This window comes from Rhinopithecus roxellana, chromosome 15, assembly GCF_007565055.1.
Source record: "Rhinopithecus roxellana isolate Shanxi Qingling chromosome 15, ASM756505v1, whole genome shotgun sequence".
Lineage (NCBI taxonomy): Eukaryota > Metazoa > Chordata > Mammalia > Primates > Cercopithecidae > Rhinopithecus > Rhinopithecus roxellana.
Genome location: NC_044563.1, coordinates 92,121,185 through 92,146,610, shown reverse-complemented (window position 1 = coordinate 92,146,610; position 25,426 = coordinate 92,121,185). Strand labels below are relative to the sequence as shown.

Genomic DNA, 25,426 nt, shown 5'->3' with positions numbered 1-25,426 from the left:
CAATTACCAAAGCCCTCACCCTAGAGCTTGGTATGAAGTAGCAGCTGCGAGCTTAGGAGAGGAGAACCCTGGGCTGCTTTAGGGCAGGTGGCCACAGCAGGGGCCTCTATAGCTGCAGCAGGCAACTGTGCTAGCGTCCTGGCAGGCATGTGGAATCCTAAAAATGAACGAAGTGTAAAGCATCCTTCCCACACCAGTGACTCCACCAAGTAGCAGAAGATGCAGGTCTGAAGGAGACTAAGTGATAACAGTGGAGAGGTAAGTTCTAGGGACAAGCGTGCTGTGAGGGAGGGAGGACTTTACACATGCACCCACCTGCAGGATCTCATTATCAACTCATTTCCTCTTGAGCACACAATCTTCTTTTCGCAAATTTCCAAATAAGTACCTGGGTTGGAGGAGGCTGTACTTCCTAATTCTAAGGCAAAGCCATTCTTGTTGGCTTGACTTTATCCCATGGGGAAGCAGAGCTCCAGTTACCGCATGTGGTTGGCCTCATCATTCAGTATCTTCCTGATCAGGGCCACAGGGAGATTTCTTTCCCACTCAAAAACATCATAAGCAACTGGGTAAAGGCACTGTGATTCTGCAACTGATGATTGTTTCCTCTGTGTGTTGACCCTTAGGAAGCTCAGAGCCTGCTTGGAAAATATCTAGGGTCTACCGGCTTGTGCTTCTGTTTAGTAATGCCTTTCTTAATCTGAGTTTACTTTCCTGTCTTAGTTTTCCCTTTCTCTTGATGTATTTACTTATTTTGAATCTTTGCGTTTGGGTCTTTTTTAGATGCCAGCTTGTGTTATTTGATGGCTTGAAAAATAAATAGCTCCTCATGCTATAAAAGGAGGAAGGAGAAGAAAATTGAGCTCAGAGCCTGACTCAAGGTCACCTGGCTGGACGTCTAACATCTGGGTTCCTGGGGGCTCTGAAAGCCCCATGTTTACCTGCGGGAAATCCCCGTGTCCAAACATGGAGGCAAGGTGAGCCGCCTTCTCTTTAATGTTCTTTGTGTGAAATTCCCTGTTGGCCAAGTTCTGAGCCCTCTTCTGCAGTGAAGGTGAGAAAGGAGAAAGAAAAGAGAGAGTGACAGAGACTGAGACAGTTGCTTCCAAGAAGTGGGTGAGGGAGGCAGCCGGGGGACTTGCCTGCTCACCACACACAGCAGGATGGGAGACAGGGCGTGGGCAGAGGGAGGAGGAACCCACCTGAGTAGGAGGAGGGAGGGGAAGAAAGGAAGTCACCCAGACGTGGACAGAGACAGGGCAAACAGTCTTTCACCTGGAGAATCTTTTCCTCCACTTGCTGCAGCCGCCACAGCACCCCGGAAAGAGCCTGTGCCCTCGGGCGGGTAGAAGGCAGGGTAGCGAAATTTTCTGTCCCACCCAGCTGTAGGTCAGACTTGGCTCTGGCTCTCCAGGGCCTGCTCAGGCACTCGCTGCCAGCAGACACTTGCTTGAGCTCTCTGAGCACATGCCCCGTCACGGCTACAGAAGGGAACTGGGAAAGAGGGAAAATTAAGCTTCCTTCCCTACTGCGACCCTTTCACACACCCGCACCATGAGGGATCCCCCATGAAGACCGGAGACAAAGGGGCGCCAGGTGCAACCCTAAGTAAGATTCCAAACCAGCCCCAGGTATTGACTCTCCACCACCTGCAGCAAAATTGCCTGGCCTCCTCATTCACAACACACGGTCCCGGGCCTCACCCCCAGCCTCTGAATCAAAACCTCTACAATGCTGGTTCTCAATCCTAGCTGCATATTGACATCTAGGGTACTTAAAAAAAAAAAAAGACCCAAGTCTGGGGCTAACCTCCAGAGATTCCGATTGGATTGTTCTGGACTGGGCATGAGACATTGGTAGTTTTTTAAAAGCTCCCCAGGTGAGGCAGACAGACATAAAATTGCTGCATTGTATTCACACCGACCTTACTCAACCTCCACCACCTGGGATCAACACACAACTCCTAATGCTGACCAGACAACTTCGTGGCTTATGGTCAATGATAGTGATTTGGTTCAGATTCCAAACCCAGGACCCCTACCTGCCATAAGCCACACTCCGTGACTGCCAGCTGCCTTCCTGCCCACTATGCAGGTCCTCAGCTACTCTGGCACCAGGAAGGCCTTCACCACATCCCAGCCTTACCCCTTCAATGGGTCCAGCCAAGTGGCCACCTGGGCCCATTCCAACATCACTTTTTCATTGATATGGAAATCAGCCTATTTGAATGGTCTGCAAATAATGTTTAGCATCATAGGGCATCATACAAAATACCCTGTGGTACAGTTTATTTTTCCCTAGCGGCACCATTGAGAACATGGTATTTGGTCAATTGATACCTCTGACTGGCTAAGGGATCAATAACATGTATTTTGTGATGTTGCATACGTGGTTATTCTTACCTGTAAGTGTGGTGACATCAAGGTATGTCCAGAAAATCTACAATCAGCTCTACTTGTGGTGTGGGAAGAGCCACTGATCCCACCCCTCTGGATCAAAGTCCCCTCTGGCTTCACCAAAACAGCATCCACTGGAAGGAGCCCTACCTGCCTTTTCAGAGGAGGTGATGGGCTGGGTGTGGCCTCCTCCGGCTTGAGGCAGCAAGAGTGAACAGGAGGGCCAGAGGAAGAGCACAGGATGGGCTTACCTATCCCTGAGACACAGCGTTCCTGGGAGAAGAAAGGCGAGTCCAAAAAAGCAGCCACAGGAGACATGAAGGAAAAGGTGAGTCAGATTGAGAGGCTCAGAAAGAGGAGAGAAGAGGAGCAGGGAGACGAAGTTTGCAAGTGCAGAGGAAGCACTGGGCTGAGCTCCTGCAAGCCAGGCCCAGCTGGGAAACTTGAGCCCTGGCTCCCTGTCCATGTGAACAGCAAGTCCTGGCATCCCCTTCTCATGGACAATGTGTGAATCCCAGGGTGGCTTTGCTTTTGGCTCAGACACAGGGCCTTAAGCAGGCACTGCCAGAGCCCATGCCAGGCCAGGGTGGCTGGCCCAGGAGTCCACCTGGAAACAGAAGAGCTTCCTGTACACTCAAGGACAGGGATGCTCTGGTGCTTCCGATGGAATTGAGCCCTCATCAGCACTTGGGGACTGTGAGGGACCAAGCCTCCAGAATGGGCAATCAAGAAACTTTGTGGAGAATTACAAGTCTCAAGGAAATGACCCCTTATAATAAAATCCCTTCCCTTCCTGGAGAAGGTCAGTTCTCCCAGGAGGGACACAGTCCACATCAAGACTAAGGAGACATCTATGGTTGCCTCTCAAGCTAATTAACTATGAATTTGTCCTCCCAAAAGGAGTCTCATTCTGTCATGTGACAGGTGTTCACCATAGAAAAACCAAATCTCTTTTCCCAAGCTTCTGTAATGTGACAGCAGCACCCTAAAGGAAGTTCAGGGGAGCAAACGGAACCACGAGGCACAGACCTCGGAGCCGGAGTCAGGAGGAAGCCTACAGCCTGAGGCAGCATTCCGTCTCCTCCAGCCTCACACTGACCCGCATCAGACAAAACAGCCCTGCCAGGCTGACCCTGGTGCAGGGAGAGAGGGGAGAGCCAGGAAACACCTGGGAAGATGGCCTTCAACACTGTGAGCTCGGACTCAGTTCCTCTGGTTTGGATGGATCTTCTCACTGTGGACTTTGTACTTTCCCAGCCAGCCAGGCTCTCAAAGCTCCCTCAAACTGTATCATCTCAAAACTGGCCGCAAACCAAGTCATGGTTGGAAAGCAAAACCAAATTAGGGAATGGATTTATTTAATGCAGAACAACCATCAACAAACTAGGCCCGTGGGCCATATCTGGCCTGCTCCTGTTTTTTTGTAAATGAAGTTTTATTGGAACACAGCCAGGCTCGTTTGTTTAGGTATTGTCTACTGCTGCTTTCATACTATAATGGCAGAGCTGTAACAGACAGTAAGGCTTCCAAAGCACTAAAAAATTGCTATCTGGCCTCTTATAGAAAAGTCTGTTGACTCCTGATCTAGAAGGAGCTCAAGTCTCCTTGAGACCAGGCCTGGCTGTCATATCTGAAGTCTACCAGTAGCCAGAACATTCCTGCTGAAAAGTCACCAGGAAGTCAGGTCCAGTGAATATTTGACATGACTCACCTGCTTCATGAGTGAGGGGTTCCGAGTGCTCTCCTCAAACTTGGCCAGCAGCTGATTCGCCATGGACTTGACTTTGTTCTGATTTCCACCTTCTTTACTGCTCCCACACTCTTGATTGGAGCCCACGCTACGGCTGGAAAAGTTTGAAGGCTGCAAAGGTTGAAACGGGACACTGATGGTTGGATCCTGGAATCCAGATATCAGAAAGCGGACCTGGGGACTCAGGACGTGGGACTAGTTTCCTGTAGAAGGGCTCCCTCCATGGTCTGAGGAAGGGAGGCACAGGCAGCAGGGCCACCCCGCAGAGGCAATGCTCACAGGAGGGATGCAGCTTTCCAAAGGATGGGCACAGCTAGGCTTGGGAGCCAGGCAGTTGGGGTTTGAATCCCGACTCTCATTTTTTAGCCCTGTGATGTTGGCGATTTACTTTACTTCTGTGACATTTTTTCATGTATAAAATGAGAACAGTAATCTACTTCACATGATTACTGCAAAAACCAAATATAATCATGAAGTGTTGAACAAAATGGTTTTCAAAAATACATCATCTGGCTGAGAAGAGGAGAAGAGCGGGGGCGGGGGGACAATGAAGGAAGCAGGGTTGGGGGTCACTCAGGCAAGGCCTGGGCTCTGGAGATCTTTCTCCACTCTCCTCTGTAACCACCCCCAGCTTTAACCAGCCCTGCTCTATTTTTGCTATCTTTTTAAAGAAAACTTTTAATTTAGAAACAATTTTAGATTTACACAAAAGTTGCAAAGATAGCACAGACTGTCCCTGCATACCCTTCACCCAGCTGCCCGCGGTGTTAAATCTGGAATAATTGCTCCTGTCATCAAGATTGAGAAATTAACATTGGCACAATACTATTAACTAAATTATACACTTTATTCGGATTGCATCAGTTTTTCCACTAATATCTTTTTTCTGTCCCAGGATTCAATCCAGGATCCCACACTGCATTTCATCATCCTGTCTCCTTGGTTTCCTATGAACTCTAACAGTTTCTGTTACAGAATGACACTTTTTGAAGGGTACTGAGCAGCTGTTTTATAGAAAGCCCCTCAATCTGGGTTGGTCTGATGTTCTCTCATGATTAGATTTCCGGGAAGGACACCACCGAGGTGAAATGGCTCTTCTCATTCCAGCACAGCGGGGTGCATGATATCAACGTGACTTATAAGTGGTGATGTAGACCTTGGTCATCTGGTTATGCTATTTTATAAAACAGAGTTCCATATAAGATTTCTCTAGCTCATCTGCTAACAGTAAAAAATTGAAAATGACCAGTGTTTACTAAGAACGTCTGTTCCCCCTTACTGCGGGATCTCCTCCCACAGGCCTCAGAAGTATAAATGGTGCTGCCGCAGCAAGTGGGTAGTAAGTTTTCCCAAGGACACCAGGAATGTCCCTCACAGGAAGAGACATTCTCACGACAACAAAGTTGTGTTCATTTAGAAGAAATTCACCAGAAAAGGCAAGCTATAGTTAATTTTTTTAAAAAGATCCCTAGGTGTGGCAGCCCCATGGAAACCTTTTATGTAGAGCCACTCTGAGTGTCGGACAAACACAAACCAAAGAGGCACACCCTCCTTCAAAGTGAAATGTAACTGTGCACAACAGTACAGGCTTGAGTGGGAAGGGGTATGCTTACTTGGGTGATCACTGTTTGTACAAGACCAAAGTTAGCCAGGACAGTGGGCCAGATAGGCCAGCACTTTCAGACATCAACGGGCCTACAAATCACCAGGAAATCAATCCTCAAAAGCAGATTTGCTTTCCGTAGGTCTGGGGTGGGCCCTGAAAGCCTGTACTTCTAACAAGAAACCAGCTGCTGACTAACTAACAAGACTCCCCTAAGCTGGATCTTGGATCACATTTTGAGTAGCAAGAATTTAGAAAGAATATCGCTTTGTTAAAACTGAGTTTAAGCAAACCGTTGCCCCAGGAGACTGTCCAGGGCCATCTCAGAAAGGGTAGACACAAACCAGATTTCTTCCCACTCCAACTCCTGTGTTGCCAGTAACAGAAACAACACTCACATACCCTTACATAAGCCATGGGTGAAAGGCAGGAAAAGACTTCCGCCTGAGACAAAGTGTACCCAAGGGAAGCTTCTTGGGAACAGGCAGGAGCAAATCCCATGTCCTGAAGCTAGAGAGCCAACACCCGTAATCTGGGAAATGGAACGTGTCTGTAGCCCTGTGCAGCCTCTGCTCCCTCTCTGTGTCTCTATTTGCTGGCTTCTTGCTTACACCACAGCCAAGAGGTAGAGAAGCAACAGTGCTTCTTGAAGTGCACCTTCAAGAAGCTCTAGGCAGATGTTCAACCCAAGGTGTTTTGAACTGATTGGGTAGAATGGGTTTGTTGATATTTTAAGATGTGAACTAAACTTGTTTTCCTTTGTCAGTGCTTCCCTTTGACCATCACAGATAATGGGTTGACTGGTTGGCTGCTGCTTTCCCTAAGGTGAACCTCATGACTCTATTTATTATAAAGCTCACTGTTGTGAGATGCAGCAAGTCAGACACGAACAACCATGTCAGCAAATATACAGCAATAAAAACTGTTTGACCATAAACAGTAGAAAAGTCCCTTCTACCTCCTATCCATAGGATATCACTGTATTATACAGCTCATCCCTCATGCCTCTATGTCATCATTTTGAGGTCAGCCAGAAGGCTGGCGAAAGCTGGCATCCCACACTTCGCTGACAATATGCATGCTTATGGAGTTGGAATGGTTTTTTTTTTTAATGATGTGTATATCTCAGGTCTCTTTTAAAAGCTGCCCAGGGAAGCAGGAACTGATACTCTTTCCGCTTGATCAATTTTTCAGAAGCAGGTGAGAGATTCAGGCTCTCCTTTGACAAAGTAACCTGTAACTTTCTTCTTTCACCAGAAGGTGGCACTTGTGGGCACCAGGACATTTGCCTTAAAGACTAGAAGCGAAGGAAACGCAAAGGGATACAAACGATGATTGGGAGAAAAGTGGGAGTGCTGATGCCTCTTCACTATTTACTATTAATAATGGTTGTATATTGATTAGCATGTGTCAGATACCATGTTCATCTTATTCATCTTTAAAAGTCCTGCAAAGTTTCATGTATTTCAAGTGTATCATTGCATGTTACAGACATGAACCACATCCTGGGAGGTTGTGTTTCTCAAGGTTACATAGCTAGTAAATAGTGAAGTGAGATCCAAAACCCCAACTGTTTTTCCATCACGCCAAGTTTGGAACCCAGTGGTTCATGAGAGAGGGAAGGAAGGCTGCTATCACAGTGAGGCCGCCTGTGGCCACTGGTTGTCAGGAAACGAGCCTCTGTTTAAACCCACACTGTGTACACAAACCTCGTCCAGGTTATTGAAGCCCTTCCGCCTCCGTTTGTTCATGTCATTCTCTCCAGTTTGACCATCCACCTGCAATGGCCAAGAAAGCAGGGTGAGCTCAGGGGGCCACGAAGGGCTTCAGTCCCACTAAGACCCCTGAGGGTATAGGGCTGGCTTTGAGCTGGTGCTGTGGATGTGTCCCTGCTCACAAACAGCTGTCAGCCTACAGGCAGGCGTGGTAGTAAATTACTCTGCACTGTGACAAATGCTGTCACAGAGTTTTGTTCAGGCACAGTGGAGAGAACCTCACGCCACCTAGCAGCCAAGGCTTCGTCAGAAGGGGCCAGAATTACATCCCAAAAGATCTTCATGAAATATCAAAGCAAAAAGAATCCCAGTGACATAAGCAGGACAGGGATGATCTCCATTGCAATGTGGCCTTGGGCTCGGAGCAGTTCAATGCTTTGCCCAAGGCCACAGCCAGGTCTGCTGATGCTTTCAGTGTACTGCCTTATGGAGACCACCTGAGGTCTCTCTGTACCCAGGGAGCCTCTCTCCTACAAGAGGGTGACCGGGTTCAACTCACACGGACTCTCAGGACTCAAATAAGTTGCCCAGGGATTTGATGGCAAATCAAGTCTGCAATTCAGTCAGCATCACAGATACTAGTAAACAGTATTTTATTAACTTCAAATAAGCATTAACTATAGCCTGATGACTAGCCTGACCATACAGCCTGGTTTGCTGGAGGTGGGGTTAGTTCTGATTTACTGCTTTTTAGCCCCAGCCTGATTGTTAACAGTGCCCCCTTCACTGTCAGAAGTCTCCTGGTTTAGATGACACATGACATGGTTGCCCTATGAGAACCCCTCACAGCCCACTCTCTGCTGCCTGAATCTGGACATTGAAATCCAGAAAGCCCTGCTCTACCCAAGCCCATTGCATCACCCTGCAAGGGCTCCCTGAGGGCACTCAGCTGTCAGGCTTATCTCCTCAGGGAATGAGCAGAACTCTGGAGGCCGAGCTGATGCTATGGCTGGAGTAGGAAAGACTGAATTTAGTAACTCCTCTGTACCCATGGGTAAGTCTAGCCTTGTCGCTGGGCTAGGGTCCACCTAGGCTCCCCCATCCTTTTCTAGGGTAAGACCTTTCTGCTACTAGTCTTCAGCCACTGGAGCCTTCTCCAAAGAGCAAGCTCTGTCAGAACCAGGGAGCCATGTCCCACTGACCATAGATCGCTTCTTCAGGGAGCCTTCTACTGTCTCAGAGGGGCCCTCCATCGCAGGCCCACATTAAATCCAGCCTTTCTACCATTCTGGATGTAGGGGGAAGTGCTGCAGACCACCTGCTCACCTCAAACCCAGGCATACAGCCCAATCAGCCCCATAAATCCTAATCTACCCAATCACAGGAGGATTCTTTCACCTCCGGCTTGTTCTAAAACAACAACCCTAGCTATGGGTGCCCCAAACTCAACCCAGTACGCACTCCCTCCCTCCAACGGAAAGTACCTGCTTCCTAGTCTCTTGTCCTCTTCTTCATCCCCTGCCCTCTCCCCACATTTACCAGCACCAGATTGTTTTGTTTTTAAAGACAAGATAAACCATAGTTTAGTCCATTGACATTTGCTCAAAAATTTGCCCCAGGCAGCACAAAACAACACATCAAAGGGCCCTGCCTTCTCTTGAACATTTTCCTCAGCTTCTAATAAAGCATTATTCTGTGAACAGAAATGATTTTAAGCCAAAAGCTTGGGCAAACACCAAGAGAAACAGAAGACCTTATTTGCAACAATGTTGGGTCTTAGAGGAACAGGCTGTCTGGACCCCCAGCTCCACAGCCTGGGAATGCTGCTCTGGCCAGCCCAAACCTGGGGCCTGTGAAAGTACAGAATGTCCTACCCAACAAGAATGCTTCATGCATAATCTTAGGGTTTTCTGTTTTTTTTTTTTTTTTTTTTTTTTTTGGTTTCTACCTTAAATGAGGATTTGGCTTTTCCTCCAAAGAGCAAAACATTTTACTCTCTTTTGTTCTCAACAAGGGGGACTGTTCCACTGGAGCCTAGATAGATTGAAGACAGCCATATTAGCCATGGGCTTATGAAGGGCATTCCTGGGAAGGCCGTGCCCAGCCAGCAGCTCCTAAGAAGACTCCAAATCCTTCAGGGGGAATAAATGACATGGACGGGGACAACCTCAGCCTCTCTGACCCACCCTGACCCATGGGACAACCAAATGTAGTCTATGGAAAAGTTAGCAACACACATACCCGAATGGTTTCTACTTTTCCTTATGAATTTAACACTGAAGCACTGACTAAGAGCAAGGCTAAGAACATTCGAACCTAGAGATTTATCTAATTTTTTCTTATCTGTATATCTATATTTGTGAACCATAATTGCTTCAGTGCTCCCTTTTACTCAGACCCTGTTTCACTCTACAAAGAATTGAAAGTACAAGAAGAAAGAAAATACTTATTGTGCCCAAAGAGAACATGAGAATAAATAACTTACATTCTTTTCCCATTGAGGTTTCCAGCTCTTCCGCCCTAAGAACACTTTCTTATCATGATTTCCCAATGATTTGAAAGAGTCTATATACCAAAAGGCATTTATTAAACTAATTGGTTTTCCTATAAAAAAATCAAAGATGTAGATCTGCCAATCTGAACATTTATTTGATCAGCACAAGATAACCATGTTTCCATACTGCCCGAGTTAATGTGATTTTAGCTCAAAGCAAATACACTTTATATTTAGTTAGCTGGTATAGCCTAGCCCAGGAATAATTTAGATATGGATCATAGGAGGAGAGGTTGGCCATTGCAGGCTATGGTTTTGTTGATTGGGGCAGCAGCTGTGATAGTTGGGAAGATGGCCAGTGATATCAGCAAGAGAGCTCTTTCTTCAAGGAATCATGGATTTGAGTATTGGTACTAATTATTTCCCAGCTGTGTGATCTCAGGAAAACCATCCAACTACTTTGACTTCAGTTTCCTTAACTATAAGAAGGGATCTTCTATTGTTTAGTTCATAAGCTGTTGTGAGAGTAACGAAATCACAGATACAAAACACTTCTTAAACTATAAAGTGCTAGACAGTAGTCTCCCCTCATCCATGGCAGATACATTCCAAGGCCCCCAGTGGAAGCGAGAAACCGTGGATACTGCCAAACCCTAGATATGCTGTTTTTTTGATCTAGTGACTGAGACAGCTAAGGTGACTAATGGGTGGGTAGCGAGTGCACCATGGATATGCTGGACAAAGGGATGATTCACATTCCAGGCATGATGGAGTGGGATGCTGTGAGATTTCATCATGCTACTCAGAATGGTGTGCAATCTAAAACTGTGAATTGTTTCTGGAATTTCTCTTTTAATATTTTTGGACCATGGGTGAACACAGGTCACTGAAACCTTGGAAAGCAAAACTGCAGATAAGGAGGGTACTACTGTACAAGTATTAGACACTATTGGTGAGGCTAGTGTTAGTAACAGAATTTTGTTTTATTTATTCTCTTTTTGGGGACAGGGTCTTGCTGTATTGCCCAGGCTGGAGTGCAGTGGTGTGATCTTGGTTCACTGCAACCTCTGCCTCCCGGATTTAAGTGATTCTCGTGCTTCAGCCTCCCAAGAAGCTGGGACTACTGGTGTGCACCACCACGCAGGTTAATTTTTGTATTTTTAGTAGAGACAGGGTTTCACTTTGTTGGCCAGGCTGGTCTTGAACTCCTGGCCTCAAGCAATTCGCCCACCTCGGCCTCCCAAAGTGCTAGGATTACAGACATGAGATACCATGCTTGGCAAAGTAACAGAATTTTAAATATCTGAATTCTACTTCTGGCTTTGACATCTACCACCTGCATGACTTATCAAAATGTAATCTCCCCAAGTCCAAGTTTCCCCATCTAAACACTGGCATGAAAATGTGTTCCCAGCCTTCCTCCAAAGGTGACAAGAGCAAATGGGATGTACATGAAAGTGTTTTGTATGCTGTAAAGGGCTCTATTGATTGTGGTTGCAGTACAGAACCAAGTGTTCAAGCCAGATCGCTTTACGCATCTTTTGAGAAAATAAGTGTCTTCATTTAATCATCATTTCTAAAGGAAGAGAACTATCATTTACTGAGCACCTTCCACCTGCCAGACACAGTGCTCAGACCTGCCGCACACATTTGCTCGCCTCATCTTTGCTGCAATATTATGATGTACATGTTGTTACCCTCATTTTTCAGACAAGCAAAGGAGCTTTCTGAGAGGCTAGAACATTTGCCAAATCCCCAGCAGATGTAAATCTGTGTTTGTCTGCTTGACTTCTAACTGCATTGCCAATCTGTAAATCAGCTCTGAATCCTGGACTGAGACTGCACAGAGGAAAGGAGAGAGAACAGCTTCAGCCATGACCTGCGGGCGCCTGGACGGGTACTCCAGGGCCCTGTGCTGCCCTGGCCTTGGAAAGTGGCACCCTTAACTCCCCCAAGGCTTCTTTAAACCTCTGCAATGAGAAGTCTTGGAAATCTAGTGGGGAGCTTTGGCTGCTGGGTGTGTGGTTCTGTGAGAGAAGTCGGGGAAGTGAGCTGAGAGGAGTTCATAAGGCAGGGTCCTTGCTTGTTTCGTTCACTGCTGCAGCCCCAGTACTGAGGAGAACGCCACATAAAATAGGCACTCGAGAAATGGTTGTCGAATGAGTGGATGGAAGGAAGAGGCACCTTCGCACATAATGTCACCCGGCTCTTCAGAAAGTGTCTGCGCAGGTGGCTCAGGAAGAGGAAGGCTGGGGAGGGGAACCTGGACCACTTAGACCGGACACTGACAAAAGTGTCCGTCACATTTTGTGAATACCACTCTGTCAGGGACCAGTGCTGGAGGAGGAGGAGAAGCTGGTTGAGCAGGATCAAACCTGGGGCCACCCATCTGGCTTCTGGGATGAGCTCTCCAGGGACAAGTGACAACTTTTGTTTTATCCCCCAAGGAGTGGGCTCAGGATGGGACAAAAAGTAGTGCTCTGCATATGTGTACAGTAATGACCATAGTGGCCATAAGTACAGGTGTCACCATGTATGGTAGGTCTAGGAGAGTACTGGTAGGTATTGTGAGTCTGAAGGTGTATGTCTGTGTGTGTGCCATGCACACAGGAAAGATAGACGCCATGGTTATATGTTCAGGTGTCACCTGCATGCATGATGATAAGAGCCCTGGAGCCCCCAGGAACTGCCCCTTGCTATGAGGCTTTTAGGTGCTCACCAGGACCACAGACAGATCTGCAGAAGCAGACCAAGGGCCTTTTAAGGGAAAATATAGTCCCCAAGTTCTCCTTTTTCCAGGCGTGGTCTGCCCAGTTTTCAGAACGAATCAACCCAATGGGTTACCACTCACGGTGGGACGGAAAAGTTACTCTCTCTAAAAGTAAACAAGATCCTTGATGGAGAAAAAAGCCTTTCATTTTGCTTGAAGTTGATACATCTTGCTTGGATTGCATGCTATCAGGAAGATAAGATTGGGGGAAAAGAAGAATTTAACATCGTCAGTGAAAATCAGGAGGGAGGTTCTTAAGCCTGACTCAGCAGAGAACCAGTGTATCCTCTTCAGATAAAGATGCCACATTATAAAGAAATGTGCACTCACAGCTCAGTTCCCATATCAAGATATTCCTCTGGAAGATGGAGAGAAAGTTAGGGAGGGGCAGGGAGGAAGGTCAAACACAGATGCACCTACATGTACAGATATTGTCTGTATTTGCGGGGAGGGCTATTGTACAGACTCGTGCAAGCGTGCCTGCCCTGCATCTCCACTCCAGAAGGGCTGATGAGCAAGGTCATTGAGGGCTGCGTGTTTTGTTGTACTGATATCTTGGTGTAAATGTGAGGGAGCCCCTATGTACAGACGTGGAAGTCTGCATGGATTTCAGAGTCTTACGTGCAGACATCCCCTGTGGCTGTGCAGGACCAGACCAGGGTGGATTCAGCATTCTTTGCTAGTGGGAAATGTTGAGGCCAAAGAGCATTGCCATTAGATTCCGAAATCAAAAAATCGTTCAGATACAACAAGGTATCTGGTAGGATGGGACGAAGGAAGAAGGTACTTTCTATGTGGCCCTGATCACTGTGCTGGCATTGAATGGTAGACAGAATGCAGAGGTATTTCAGTGATGGCCAAAGGCACAGTGTAGTGACCCAGTAGCCTTATGAAACCACCCAACCCACCCAGAGGAAATGCTCCATCGCTCTGAGAACAAGTAATGCCATGCCAGGCACTTCGCTCAATGGCCACATCTCTACCTATCCAAAAATGGGGCAGAGTGCAAAGATTAAATGAGGCTGTGGGAGAGAACAGATCTATGGGCCTTGACTCCTCTCAAAATGGGTAGCCAAGGGACACACCCTGAAGAAGACTGAACAGGATTCAAAAGGGGCCAGAATTGGGCTGGGCAGAGCCCTCCACCATAAGCATTTTTAGCAGAGCCAGAGGGAAGTGGAGTAAGGCCCTCAGCCCTTGGAAGGCCTGGCCAGCCTTGCTGATTCCTGACTTTTAACCATCCCCAGGTCCCAAGCCAGTGCTGGCCAGGCTGTTTCAATTCTGTCACTCTGTAAACAGAGGTGTGGTGAGTGAAAGGTTGAAACATCCCTCTCCAGTTCCCTCTGTGGGCCAAGTGGGAGAGACACAGTGAATGGAGAAAGGCAGTAAATGTCTGGCTCAGAGAGCTTCCAGAAACACTGACTGGCTTGCCTGGGGCCAAACAGCCCAAGACAGGGTCCTTGGGCTGGAGGTAGAACAAGCTGCCCACTGGCATCCAGAAGAGAGCCCCATTTGCTCAGTGGGAACACGGTGGGCAATGCAGCCCTCACGCAGAGCCTCTAGGTGGGGCCAGCTCAGAGGCGGAGAGTGGCTGGGTGCAGCTCATCATTTTAACTGCTTTGTTGCCATCTTCCTTGCCCAGCTAAGGCCTTGCTAGCCCATTCCTTCCTAGAGCTAGGGAGCCACAGAAGCATGAAGTATCCTGCTCCTGGAGTTGGCAAAACAGCTGTTGCAGCATCCCAGGGAGCAGGGAGTTCAGGCCTCAGTGGAAAAAGTGACCACTGCTCACACAGCCCAAGGAAAGAAAGAGGCTAGGCAGCCCCACCCCACCCTGGGCAGAGGGGCTGACTGGATATGGCTGCCTTGGCCAAGCTAAAGAGACTATTGGCCACCTAGAGAGACTCAGAAACTTGCAGAGGCCTCCAGCCCACTGTCTTGTTGGTGGAGGGCACCCTGCCATCCTGGGGAGGGCAGGCAAGCTCTGGACAGGTACTTACAACTGCCCCCACCTCAAGCCACCCCTGCTCCCTCCAGTGCCTTCACTCTGGTCCTATTCTCCTCCACCCATCTTCTCTTGTCTGCTCCCACTGACCACCCCAGGAGCTCCCCACTCTAGTCTTAGAACTCTGACATTTGCCATCTGCCCCAATGCATCCACATCTCATAGCCTGTCCTCAGCCCTCACCCTGGCTGGCTTCCCTGTTGCCTGGCACAGTCTCCAGGGCCCATCCCGTAGAAGTGCTCTCCTCCCTGGGCTTCCCAACTCCCTCCCTGCCTTTCCAACTGTCCCTTCCCCTTCCCATCTTCTTTCTTGGCTGCTCTGCCTCTGCCAGCCCCTCAAACTCCATTGTTCCCCAAGGTTCGGACCCTTGGTTTTCAGTTTGCTCCCTATCTTCCCAACTGGACTCCAAGGTCAAGACTCACATCACTTCTGTATGTCCTATAACTAGACACACAACAAATGCCTTTTAATGAGCGGACTAATTAGTGTGAAGAAAGCATGGGGTAGGGGCAAAGCAATGAAGTACAACAGAGTAGCAGGTGACCAGGCCGAAGCACCCAGCCTCTCTAGCCCGCCATTTTTTTTTTTTTTTTTAAGGTGGAGTTTCGCTCTTCTTGCCCAGGCAGGAGTACAATGGTGCAATCTCAGCTCACTGCAACCTCTGCCTCCTGGGTTCAAGTGATTCTCCTGCCTCAGCCTCCCAAGTAGCTGGGATTACAGGTGCCTGCCACCATGCCTGGCTAATTTTTTGTAATTTTAGTAGATACGGGATTTCACCATATTGGCCAGGCTGGTCTCAAACTCCTGACCTCAGGTGATCTGCCCGCCTTGGCCTCCCAAAGTGTGGGGATTACAGGCATGAGCCACTACGCCCACAGGCCTCTATTTTTATCTGTGAAGTGGGCACATTAAGCAAGAGAACTGGCATCATGCCTCCCACGGAGATGTTAGCATCCACACGAAACTGTCACTGCTCCTTAGGTATGTGATGCCCAAACTATGTCCCTTGGCACCATGTGAACTCACAGAGGTGCCACAGAATATTTTTAATTTTCTAGGAAAACACTATCATGTCTGTCAGACACCTTGAAAAATGCTCCTATTAAGTTATTTGGTCTTAACTACTTAATAAATGAAACTGTTAGGTATTTCTTTTGGTATAGGGGCACCATGAAAAAAGTTACGGAGACACTAAGGGTGCTATAAGTTGAGAACATTTGGGAACCTCTTTATTAGGCTCTGAGCTCCTCAAAGGCAAGGTCCATGTATTGTTCACTTCCGTATATTTGCTCCCCTCATCAGAAACGAAAACTATAGCCCTAAAGTTGACCTATAGGAGAGCTCAATATATATTTGTTGAATGAATGAATAAATACAAATTAATGGAACAAATGTGTAAATGGAGCATCACCACCATGCACTTCTGCCACTAAACTGATGGCCATCAAGTTCTAAACTGCTCAGCACAGTGAGAAATCATTTCATCCCCATTCCTCAGGAAGCAGAGCTGATCTGATTTACTTCTGAAAGCATTCACCAATATGTCCTATTAGCTCGCTACCATGTCCTTCCTATAACCACTTTGAAGTCATTGAAACTAGCTACACAGTGCCAGGAAGAACTTCCAAAAGCACTCATAACTAATCCAAGTTTTACTAGCGTTTTCCGGGAGCGCCTGATCCATGTAACTTACTAGCCTCAACAGTCTGAGAATGTGACAATCTCCATTCCTCATACCCCATCCATGTGCAATGGGAAATAAAACAAAAACCAGGCCAAAACTTACTCGTGGAGTCCTCTTCCTTGGAAATGTGAGGTTGAGATAGTTATTAGAAATGGATGATTTGGCCAAGCTGAGGTCAGCATTTTCTCCATAGTTTTTGCGCCAAGAATCTGTAGGGAAATAAAAGTGCAACTGTGATTTGGAACCAGGCTCCAGGAAGTATGGCTATAACAAGGAGGTGTTGGCCGGGCACGGTGGCTTACGCCTATAATCCCAGCACTTTGGGAGGCCGAGATGGATGGATCATGAGGTCAGGAAATCGAGACCATCCTGGCAAACACGGTGAAACCTCATCTCTACTAAAAATACAAAAAAATTAGCTGGGCGTGGTGGTGGGTACCTGTAGTCCCAGCTACTCAGGAGGCTGAGGCAGGAGAATGGCTTGAACCCAGGAGGCGGAGCTTGCAGTGAGCCGAGATTGTGCCATTGCACTCCAGCCTGGGTGACAGAGTTAGACTCCGTCCCCCCAAACTCAAGATGTAAATGACATACAGATCCACTTACATGCACAGGCTGGGTGAGTGGAGTCACCCCTGTTTGGCCTCACAGTCAAGGGGAACACACTGGGCAGTCCCAGAACAGACCATACCAGTGTTAGGAGCAGTTAGACTCAGTGACAAGGACAGAGATGGTCCAAAGGGCCAAGCAAAATCTCTGTCCAGGTGCTTACCCACGGGCCTCAGTGGGGTGCCCCGAAAGAGCTCATAGAACTTGGAGAGGTACATGACCATGCTGAGCTCGTCAGGCTTCTGGGCAGACGCCATCTCTTTGCCCGTGGTCACTGGAGGGATCCCAAACTCTCGCTCTGCCACATCAAATGCGAGCTGGTTGTTCTCCACAGCATCGTCTTCATTCAAAGAGTCAAAGTTGCTAGAGAATCAAAACAAAGTAGAGAAATTCAGGGAGAGGAGGCAGAGGTGCAGCGAGCTGAGCACCTTCAGGTGGTAAGGAGCACTGAGGGTAACACTCTGCCAGGTGTTGGCAGGGTACAGGGGGGGAACAGTGACCCCAGCCCCTGTCCCCAGTTCTCACCCCACCACCCCACTGGTCAGGAAGGGACAAAATCAGACTCGGGCCATGATGACATTATTGCTGTCTGGGCTAAAGCCATCAGAAGATGATTTAAACCTCTTGGGAACATTTATGACCTATTTTACTTTTAAATATATCACCCTTTTTAAATTACAAAAGTAAAATGGGCATCTTGTAAAAAACATCAAATTATATAGCATATAAAGTAAAAAGGGAGACCAGGCACAGTGGCTCATGCCTATAATCCCAGAAGTTTGGGAGGCAGAGGCGGGTGGATCACTTGAGCTCAGTAGTTCGAGACCAGGCTGGCCAACATGGCAAAACCCTGTCTCTGCTAAAAATACAAAAATTAGCTGGGTGTGGTGTAATCCCAGCTACTCGGGAGACTGAGGCAGGAGAATTGCTTGAACCTCGGAGGTGGAGGTTGCCGTGAGCTGAGATTGCATCACTGCACTCCAGCCTAGGCAACAGAGTGAGAGACTCCGTCTCAAAAAAAAAAAAAAAAAAAAAAAAAAAGGAGAGTCCATCCTCTTAAGGTCACCTCGCTTCCTAAGGTACCAATTGCTACCCCTTGGGTAGGTTTGCTGTCTGTCTTTTTTGTGATTTGCACCTGGCTGTGAAGTTCTGCTGCTGCTGATTTAAATACAGATGCATCATGCTTTAGCATCACAGTGTTTCCTCAAACATCACCTGATCTCCCCAATGACCCTGCTGCTCTTTCTAATTTGTAGATGAAGAATCTAAAGCTCAGAGAAGGTAAGTGGCTTGCCCAAGGACACACAGCTTATGAATCTGGGTCTCAAACCTAATTCTATAAAACCCTCAAACTAGTCCCTGGAATTAGGTCTGGCCCATACCTATGAGTATGAATGCTCAAATTTCCAAAGAGTGTGGTGATGGGGGTCGGGGGGGAAGGGTAGCGGGGGGTGAGGTGTCAAGAATATCATCACTAAGCCTGAACCAATTTTTATCCTCACATATTAGGAACGCAGATCAAACGCACTGCTGACAGAGTAATCAGTGCAAAGGGAAAAGAATAAATGTTAAGAAAAATCTCAAATCGAAACACAGAAAGAGAAATATTGAACCAAGTAATGAAGATTCTGCATGCAGAACAGCCTTGGCATCCCTTGTCTCCAGGGGCCAGCCTGGGCCCCCGACTCACATGAGCTCAGGCCGGAAGCGGTGGATGATGGCACACAGGGCCAAGCCACTGCGCCAGGATGTGGTCAGGTCGGTGACATTGACATGCTGGTAGCCCTCTGTCTGCTGCTGGCACCAGGTTAGGAGCTTGCTGGGCCGGATATCTGACTCTGCAAGAAGGAGAGCACAGGCAGTGAGGCTCTGCAGGAATCTCACACAGTCTGCCCTGGCGATCCCCTCTCATTGCCACCATGGCTGGGGACCAGGAGGAGCAGCCCCAAGGCAAGGGAGCAGGGCAGGGGGCCATTGGCATGGGTACAGCTCCCTGAGGACTGCTGCTTGGGGGCCTGGTCAAGAGTGTGGCGGGAGGGAAGGGGAAGCATGTTCTCTTCCAGCAGAGTCCCTAAGACCTACTATGTTTAGGCCCTGCCAACAAAATGCTCATCTAGTGGGGAAGACAGTCACAGAGGGGGTGATGATGACACAGTGCTGCAATGGAGGCAGAAACAGGCACTGTGGGAGCACATTAGCAGGTTTGCCTGAGTCTGCTCTGGGAGGGGAATTCTCCAGAGAAAAGTGTAATGGGGAGGTACGTTTGAGCTTGTTCTTTACGAGCATCTAGGAACTTATCAGATGGAAGAAGTCATTCCAAGAAGACAGAAAGGACTGTGCGGTGGCAAAGAATCTAGAAAAACTTGCTATGTTTGTGTAACAGTGAAATGGTTGATTATAGTAAGTGGTTTATTACAGCAGTGGGGCACGTCATGGTGTGTGGAGGGGAAGAAGGAGTACAGCTGAGTTTGCCTAAGGAAGGAGAGGAGGCAAAGTCTGGATAGGCACAGGTAGCCAAAGAGGTCTCTAAGCAGGAGAGCATCCTGAGCGAGCTGAGTGCTGGGAGTTCCTCATTTAACCATCCCATCTCCCTGTGTTGAGTACCGGCCCTGTGTCCAGCGCACTGCTAGGCCCAGGATGACCAGGAAAAGGGTGAAGTGCATTAACCTCATTTCTACTTAAGGGGACAAGGTCCCCATGCTGGAAACAAGAGGAAAACAAGAACAAGTCCCAGTGAATTAATCCCCCAGTTCATGTTTACTGTGCGAAGCTCTCGACACATACTAGCTCCTTTCATCCTCACAGTGATGCTCTGGGCAGGGGTTCTCTTGGTCTTACAGAGGAGGAAACTGGAGTACAAAGAGGAGAGGTGCCTGCCCATGGTCTCACAGATAAAGGGGCAGAGCCAGGCTGGTTGCAGAGCCTGTGTCACCATGGCCACTGAGCAGGTCTCCTCCCCTCAAAGCCCTTCCCAGACACCCACCAGGGTCCCAGGAAGGCCACTTACCCCTCCTGGAGAGGTTGACAGATCTCCTCACTGAGCCCAGTCTCTCGAGAGGGTAGTGCTCCAGCTCCTTGGTGATGTACAAATGCTTCACCTGTGAGCAAGAGAGACAACATGCTTGCCCACCAGTTTTCCCCCAAATCCTAGTCTCAGGGCCCCTAAACTTGACCTACCCCCAATTCAGTGCCTGCCACCATTTTCCTCTATTGCTAGGAGGCATGACCTTCTGCCAGGGAACCCAGGCAACTTGAGTCATAGAGCAATGGGCCTCAATCTCCACCCAGATGCAGGCAAACTAAGTGGGAATGTGTGTAGCTAATTTGTGTGTATGTAATTAGCTAATTTTAAAAATTCACACAATTTTCTGTTCTATTGACCAAAGAGGTTGAGAGTTTGGTGGCTTTAAATCAGTGGAAGAAGAAATGGACCCTAGGACCATGCGTGGTATGCAGAGAGCATGTTTGGCCAAGTAAATTATTTGAGACAGGTAAGATCAGCAATGCATATGCATAGTGACAACATATGTAAATACATGCACATATACGTATATATATATATATAACTCCTCCGATATGTGTTCTAGTTCTGTCCTGTGGGCTAGAAAGAATGCTAACTCTAGTGGGGAGAAGAACTGGTCCCACCATTAGGCCAGCAGGCCTTGTTGGCCTCAGTCCCAGGAATGGACCAAAATTTAATGTGACCCCTCCCCACCGCCTCTTCCCACTGTTCAGTGCACAGTGATTCAGACAGGGCCCCAGGGATGGACTTGCCTGATGGGGCCTAACACAGTGGGAGTTGAGGTTTGGGTACCGCGTCCCTGGGTCCAACGTGTACTGCTCAAAGTTCTTGTTGATGTTCTCTGGGGTTGTCTGAGGTAACAGCCGATAGAGACTTTCCCTGGAGGGAGGCGGAGTCTGGAGGTCAGGGATCACTTTTGCCACCTCAGGCCTTGTCCCCATCCTCCCCTACTTCCCCCTTCCTCTGGTTGAAGGGCTTCCTGGACATGTTTGTCTAACCCTTCCCTGAAATACCTGACACTACTGGTTCTTGAGATCTGCAAAGTGGGGAGAAGGTCAAAGGAGCTGAGAGGAAAGGGGCACCTGGGTGACAGGAATGTTGGACTCCCCCACCCAAGCAGAGGGGAAGGACGCAGGGCTGGCAGCATGGTGGCCTGTGGTTTTGCCATAACCGTGCTCAGCCACACTGCCTCCTGCGGCCTGCTCCCCACGACCACAGGCTTCCACACCCAAGACTGTCAGAGGCCTGCCTCCGCCTGGCAGCCCTGACCTCCCCCCGTCCACCAGCTGTCACAGCCACGTGGCCAGCAGCAGGGGTCTGGGAGGAAGCCCAGGATCTCAGCAGTGGGAGAGGCCTGGAAAGCCAGAGAATCCAACCCCCATCCAGGACAGGGGACTCAGTACTGCCCTGGAAGATTCCCTTAAATAAACCTCTCTGGCTCTTGGGTGAATGAGCAATGCTGGGGAGTGCCAGCTGCAGGGCCAACCCAGATGAAGATTTCTCTTTGTCATCTATGGCCCAAGGTCTTGGCCCCCAGAGCAAGTCACTGTAAGAGTCAGATCATGATGGAGAAAGCATCCTGGGGATGCTGATGATCAAATCAGACCACACATGGGAAGGCAGAATGGAGGAGGCAGAGGCTCCAGGTATATCCAGCAGTCACCTGAGGGGTGATCTTGCCCCCTTTCCTGCCTGAGTGGCTCTGCCCCCCGTTAGCAGCCCTGCTGTCAAAGCTCACCTTTCAGCCAGCAGCTCCAGTGGAGGGGTGCCCTGGTTCCAGTTCTTCACCATCCATGCCGTGTCAAAGGCTGCCAGGAAGCCGCGGGCACAGCCTGTACCCATGGGCCAAAATGGCTGCAAAAGAAAATGTGCAAAATTCCAGTTGATTCTGATGACTCCCAGTCTATGATCTCATTGTACCCAGCACACACTGATTGCCAGGCCTGTGCAGGGCGCTGGAGGGACAGAGAGGTGACAGGGCAGGGATGCTGCTACCTGTGAGAATTCACCACAAGGTCAAATAACTGTAGCTGAAAGTCAAACGTAAAGGGTGCTATGATGCAGTCATCGCAAAACTGCTTTAGGACTCAGAAAAGGCGAGACAAATTCCCACCCTGGGAGAGGGAGATGGAAATCAGAATAAGCTTCTTAAGAGTTGCATTAAGCTGATTTTAACAAATGGATGGGATTCTGATCCTGATCTACTTGGGAATGGTGTGGGCTAAGGCATGGTGGTTGGAAAATGCTGGTGCCTGATGGAAGAACAGCCATCTGTTCTGGGTGTAACATGGAGCATGGGAGGAAAGTAGGGAGAAACCAAGCTCGGAAAGCAGTCTGGGCCAGCAGCAGGATGGGTACTGAGGGCTCAACCAAGGATCTTAGGTTCGAGTCCATGCACAATGGTGCCCAAGGACTAAGTCAACCAAGCTAAGTGTTGACTAATCTGCTCCATGAGCACCCAAAGCATGGTTTGGAATTTGACTCTTAACTTGGAATAAATACATAATCAGTGCTTACGCTAAAGAGAAAACTTTCTCCTTTCTAAAAACATTCATTTAATCTAAGGGTCTTTGCACCCTTGCAGATTTTCTGGAAGAATTTTCAGCTGGGGAGCTGTGAATGGAAAAGAGACTTTGGGGCCCATATGCCTGTCCTGTACCCTGTGTGATCTCAAAGGCCACAAAGGGCCACCCACATGAGGAAGAAGTCTTGGCCCAGCTAAGGGTCCACACACTCTGAGAAGGATGGCCCACGTGGCCACCTGGCCCAGACCAGGGCTGCCTGATTTTGTACTTCATCAAAGAAGTCAGTGCAAAAGAGCCAGGAGATAGAAGAGAAGGCTCTCCTAACTACACTGAGTCCAAACAGGCTCCTCTGAATGCAGCAACAGGTCAGGCTCTGAGGCCGGAACAGGCTTGGCAGAGTCCTGCCGACTGGCTGAGAGCCTGTCCTCTCCCCACTGCACAACAGCAGATACTGCCTGCCAGAATACAAATGTGGGATCTGTCTCGTAGAGAAACGTGGTGGCTCTGAGCACAGGCGGTACCTCAAGCAAGCTGTCACCCACGAGGGCCACGAGCAGCTGGTGCGCCTGCCGCTCCCGCACCAGGGCCGCGTTCTCTGAGGCATACATGCAGGTAAAGTCAAACATGGCCACGTCAGGCTGCCCATAGTGGTTCATGGCAAAGTCTAAGGATGGCAGCTGGTAGTTGGTGGCAAAGTCTGCAGCTTCCCGGGCATAGGATAGCAGGTTGTCTTGGTTCACGTTCTCCGCACACAGCAGCATCTCTGTGTCGATGTAGTCCTGGGGAAGATGAAAACACAGTGAGGCAACCTCCCCCTCTAAAGGGCTAGCCTTCATACCCACCTCTTGGCAAAAGGACTTGGAATGGGTCTATACAGTGAAGCTAGTCAGAAAAGACATACAAAAACCAGGGCCAAGGGAATAAAGAGGAAATAAATCAGCCAGCTGTGAGGGTTAACACAGTTGTGATTAAGCATCGAATTGGGTTTTGAGCTTCCTGGCATCCAAGGCAAAAGGGAAATGTGATATGCCACAGAGCTTTCCTTATCACAAAGAAGGAAGCATAGAAATTCCTCAGGGGAGGCAATTTTTCCCTGGCATTAAATTCTAAAAGGTCTGTCTCACATAGGAATTTCAACAGGGTGTGTTGAGAGCTGGAATGAACAGTGCACTTGATAATGGTCTTGGAGCAAACAACGAGCACATTTCATAGGGCTGGTTCTCATGAGAACTTTCAGTACAATTAAGAGACAAAGGAGCCATCAGAAAGTGTGATTTTATAGTAAATTCAGCTAAGTTACTGTGATCCAAATATGCCATGCTTAGTGGTCAAACAAGACCAGAAGAAGAAAATGGGTAAGCTCTCCCACTTTCCGAAATCAGTGGCCCCTTCACTTGATGGACTGAGGGCTCCTCAGAGCTTAGCTTTTTTTTTTTTTTTTTTTTTTTTTTGAGACAGAGTTTCACTTTTGTCTCCCAGGCTAGAGTGCAATGGCGTGATCTCGGCTCACTGCAACCTCCATCTCCCAGGTTCAAGCGATTCTCCTGCCTCAGCCTCCCCAGTAGCTTGCTTTTGGTGCTAATTGTTATGCGTCTCTCATGGGAAGTGCAGAACCCTGAGCTGCAAGGACTGGAATATCCATCCTGGAGGGACACTGGCAGTGAATCACAGGATGTCAGGATTGAAGAGAGCCGACAAGCTTAGTGTATCCCCAGAGTCCAAGCTGCTCACCGTGTGGCTAAAGAAACTAAAAGACCACCTTTCTCAAAGGTGACACAAAAAGTACAGACACCTGGAATGTGAGGGGACCAGTGTGTAACATGAACACGGCTTCTGGGTCAGTGAGAGCAACAGGTCAAAGTCCACCTCTGCTGTTTACCAACTAAATCTGGGCCAGTTATTTAACTTGTCAGAGTCTCTGCTCTCTCATCTGTAAAAAGGGACTATCAAAACCTACTTCACAGAGCCACGTGAAAAGATGGAATGAGTGTACACATGAAATCCCTAGCCCCATGTGGGAAGTGACTGACGAATAGGAATTCCTGTACCCTGTAATTCATGCTGGCTCCATATATGGCTTACGATGAAGTATATCCTGGACCCAGCCAAGGCACCCTCAATCACAAAGGTCTTGACAGTCACAGAGTACTGCGTCTACAGCCAGACTGACCACTGCCTCAATTTTCTGAGTAGCCATGATTTCAAATAGCCTGTTCTGGAAACTCATATTTACCCATCCAAACCAAACCCCCCAAATTGCAGCCAGCACTGGTCCAAGAGTTCCTCGTCAGGCCCCAGTGTCCAGGATGGAATTCCTGTTATTTGATTTCTTTTCTGATCCCTGTTTCTGTGGCCACATGATCACTTCTCTCTCCGTAGACATGGAGGTGAGATGGGGGAAGACAGAAGGGAGAGGTCTCAAACACCCCCCCTCAAAACATGCCCCAAGCATCCCTAAGATGGAGTGGGTGACATTACACAATGAAGACAGTGCCCGGCGTGGACGCCTCATGCAGGAGAGTGGGGACCCAGTAAAGGGAAGACACTGGGCTAGAGCTGGCTGGAAGCCTAGTGGCCTAGGGCTGCTGTGGGGTCTCTTAGCGGCTGGAGGGTCCCAGATGAGTGGGGGGATGGAAGAAAGAGCAATACCATAGGGAGCAGATGAGGAAAAGGACAGGAGGACAGAATCCCAGCCCACACATGTATGAGCCAGCAGAGGCAGGGGCCCAGGGAGGTTGTGGGATGGGACATCCTCCTTGTGGGGAAGAGAAAGATGGACACAGCTGAGAGCCCAGAGGCACGGCTGCTTGAAGAGAAACTTTGCTCTTCCATCGGTAGCCATGGAAAGAAGCCCAGAGA

At 48.6% G+C, this 25,426-nt stretch overlaps 1 protein-coding gene across 17 annotated transcripts in view; it reads right to left on the bottom strand.

The window, feature by feature from the left end:
• LOC104668570 (F-actin-monooxygenase MICAL2) overlaps window positions 1-25,426 on the bottom strand; it is a 245,519-nt gene that overhangs the window by 113,206 nt on the left and 106,887 nt on the right. For 13 of the 17 annotated variants that reach the window (XM_030917640.1, XM_030917641.1, XM_030917644.1 and 10 more), the window contains 12 exons: window positions 23,089-23,346; window positions 21,781-21,896; window positions 20,795-20,921; window positions 20,028-20,118; window positions 18,711-18,858; window positions 17,184-17,383; window positions 16,517-16,623; window positions 7,459-7,527; window positions 4,108-4,257; window positions 2,547-2,669; window positions 1,276-1,494; window positions 942-1,043 (listed from right to left, as the gene is read on the bottom strand). In XM_030917640.1, coding sequence (XP_030773500.1) covers window positions 942-1,043; window positions 1,276-1,494; window positions 2,547-2,669; window positions 4,108-4,257; window positions 7,459-7,527; window positions 16,517-16,623; window positions 17,184-17,383; window positions 18,711-18,858; window positions 20,028-20,118; window positions 20,795-20,921; window positions 21,781-21,896; window positions 23,089-23,346 — 1,710 coding nt within the window. The remainder of the gene's footprint in view (window positions 1-941; window positions 1,044-1,275; window positions 1,495-2,546; window positions 2,670-4,107; window positions 4,258-7,458; window positions 7,528-16,516; window positions 16,624-17,183; window positions 17,384-18,710; window positions 18,859-20,027; window positions 20,119-20,794; window positions 20,922-21,780; window positions 21,897-23,088; window positions 23,347-25,426) is intronic. The other 4 variants (XM_030917656.1, XM_030917655.1, XM_030917653.1 and 1 more) reach the window with 1 other exon arrangement.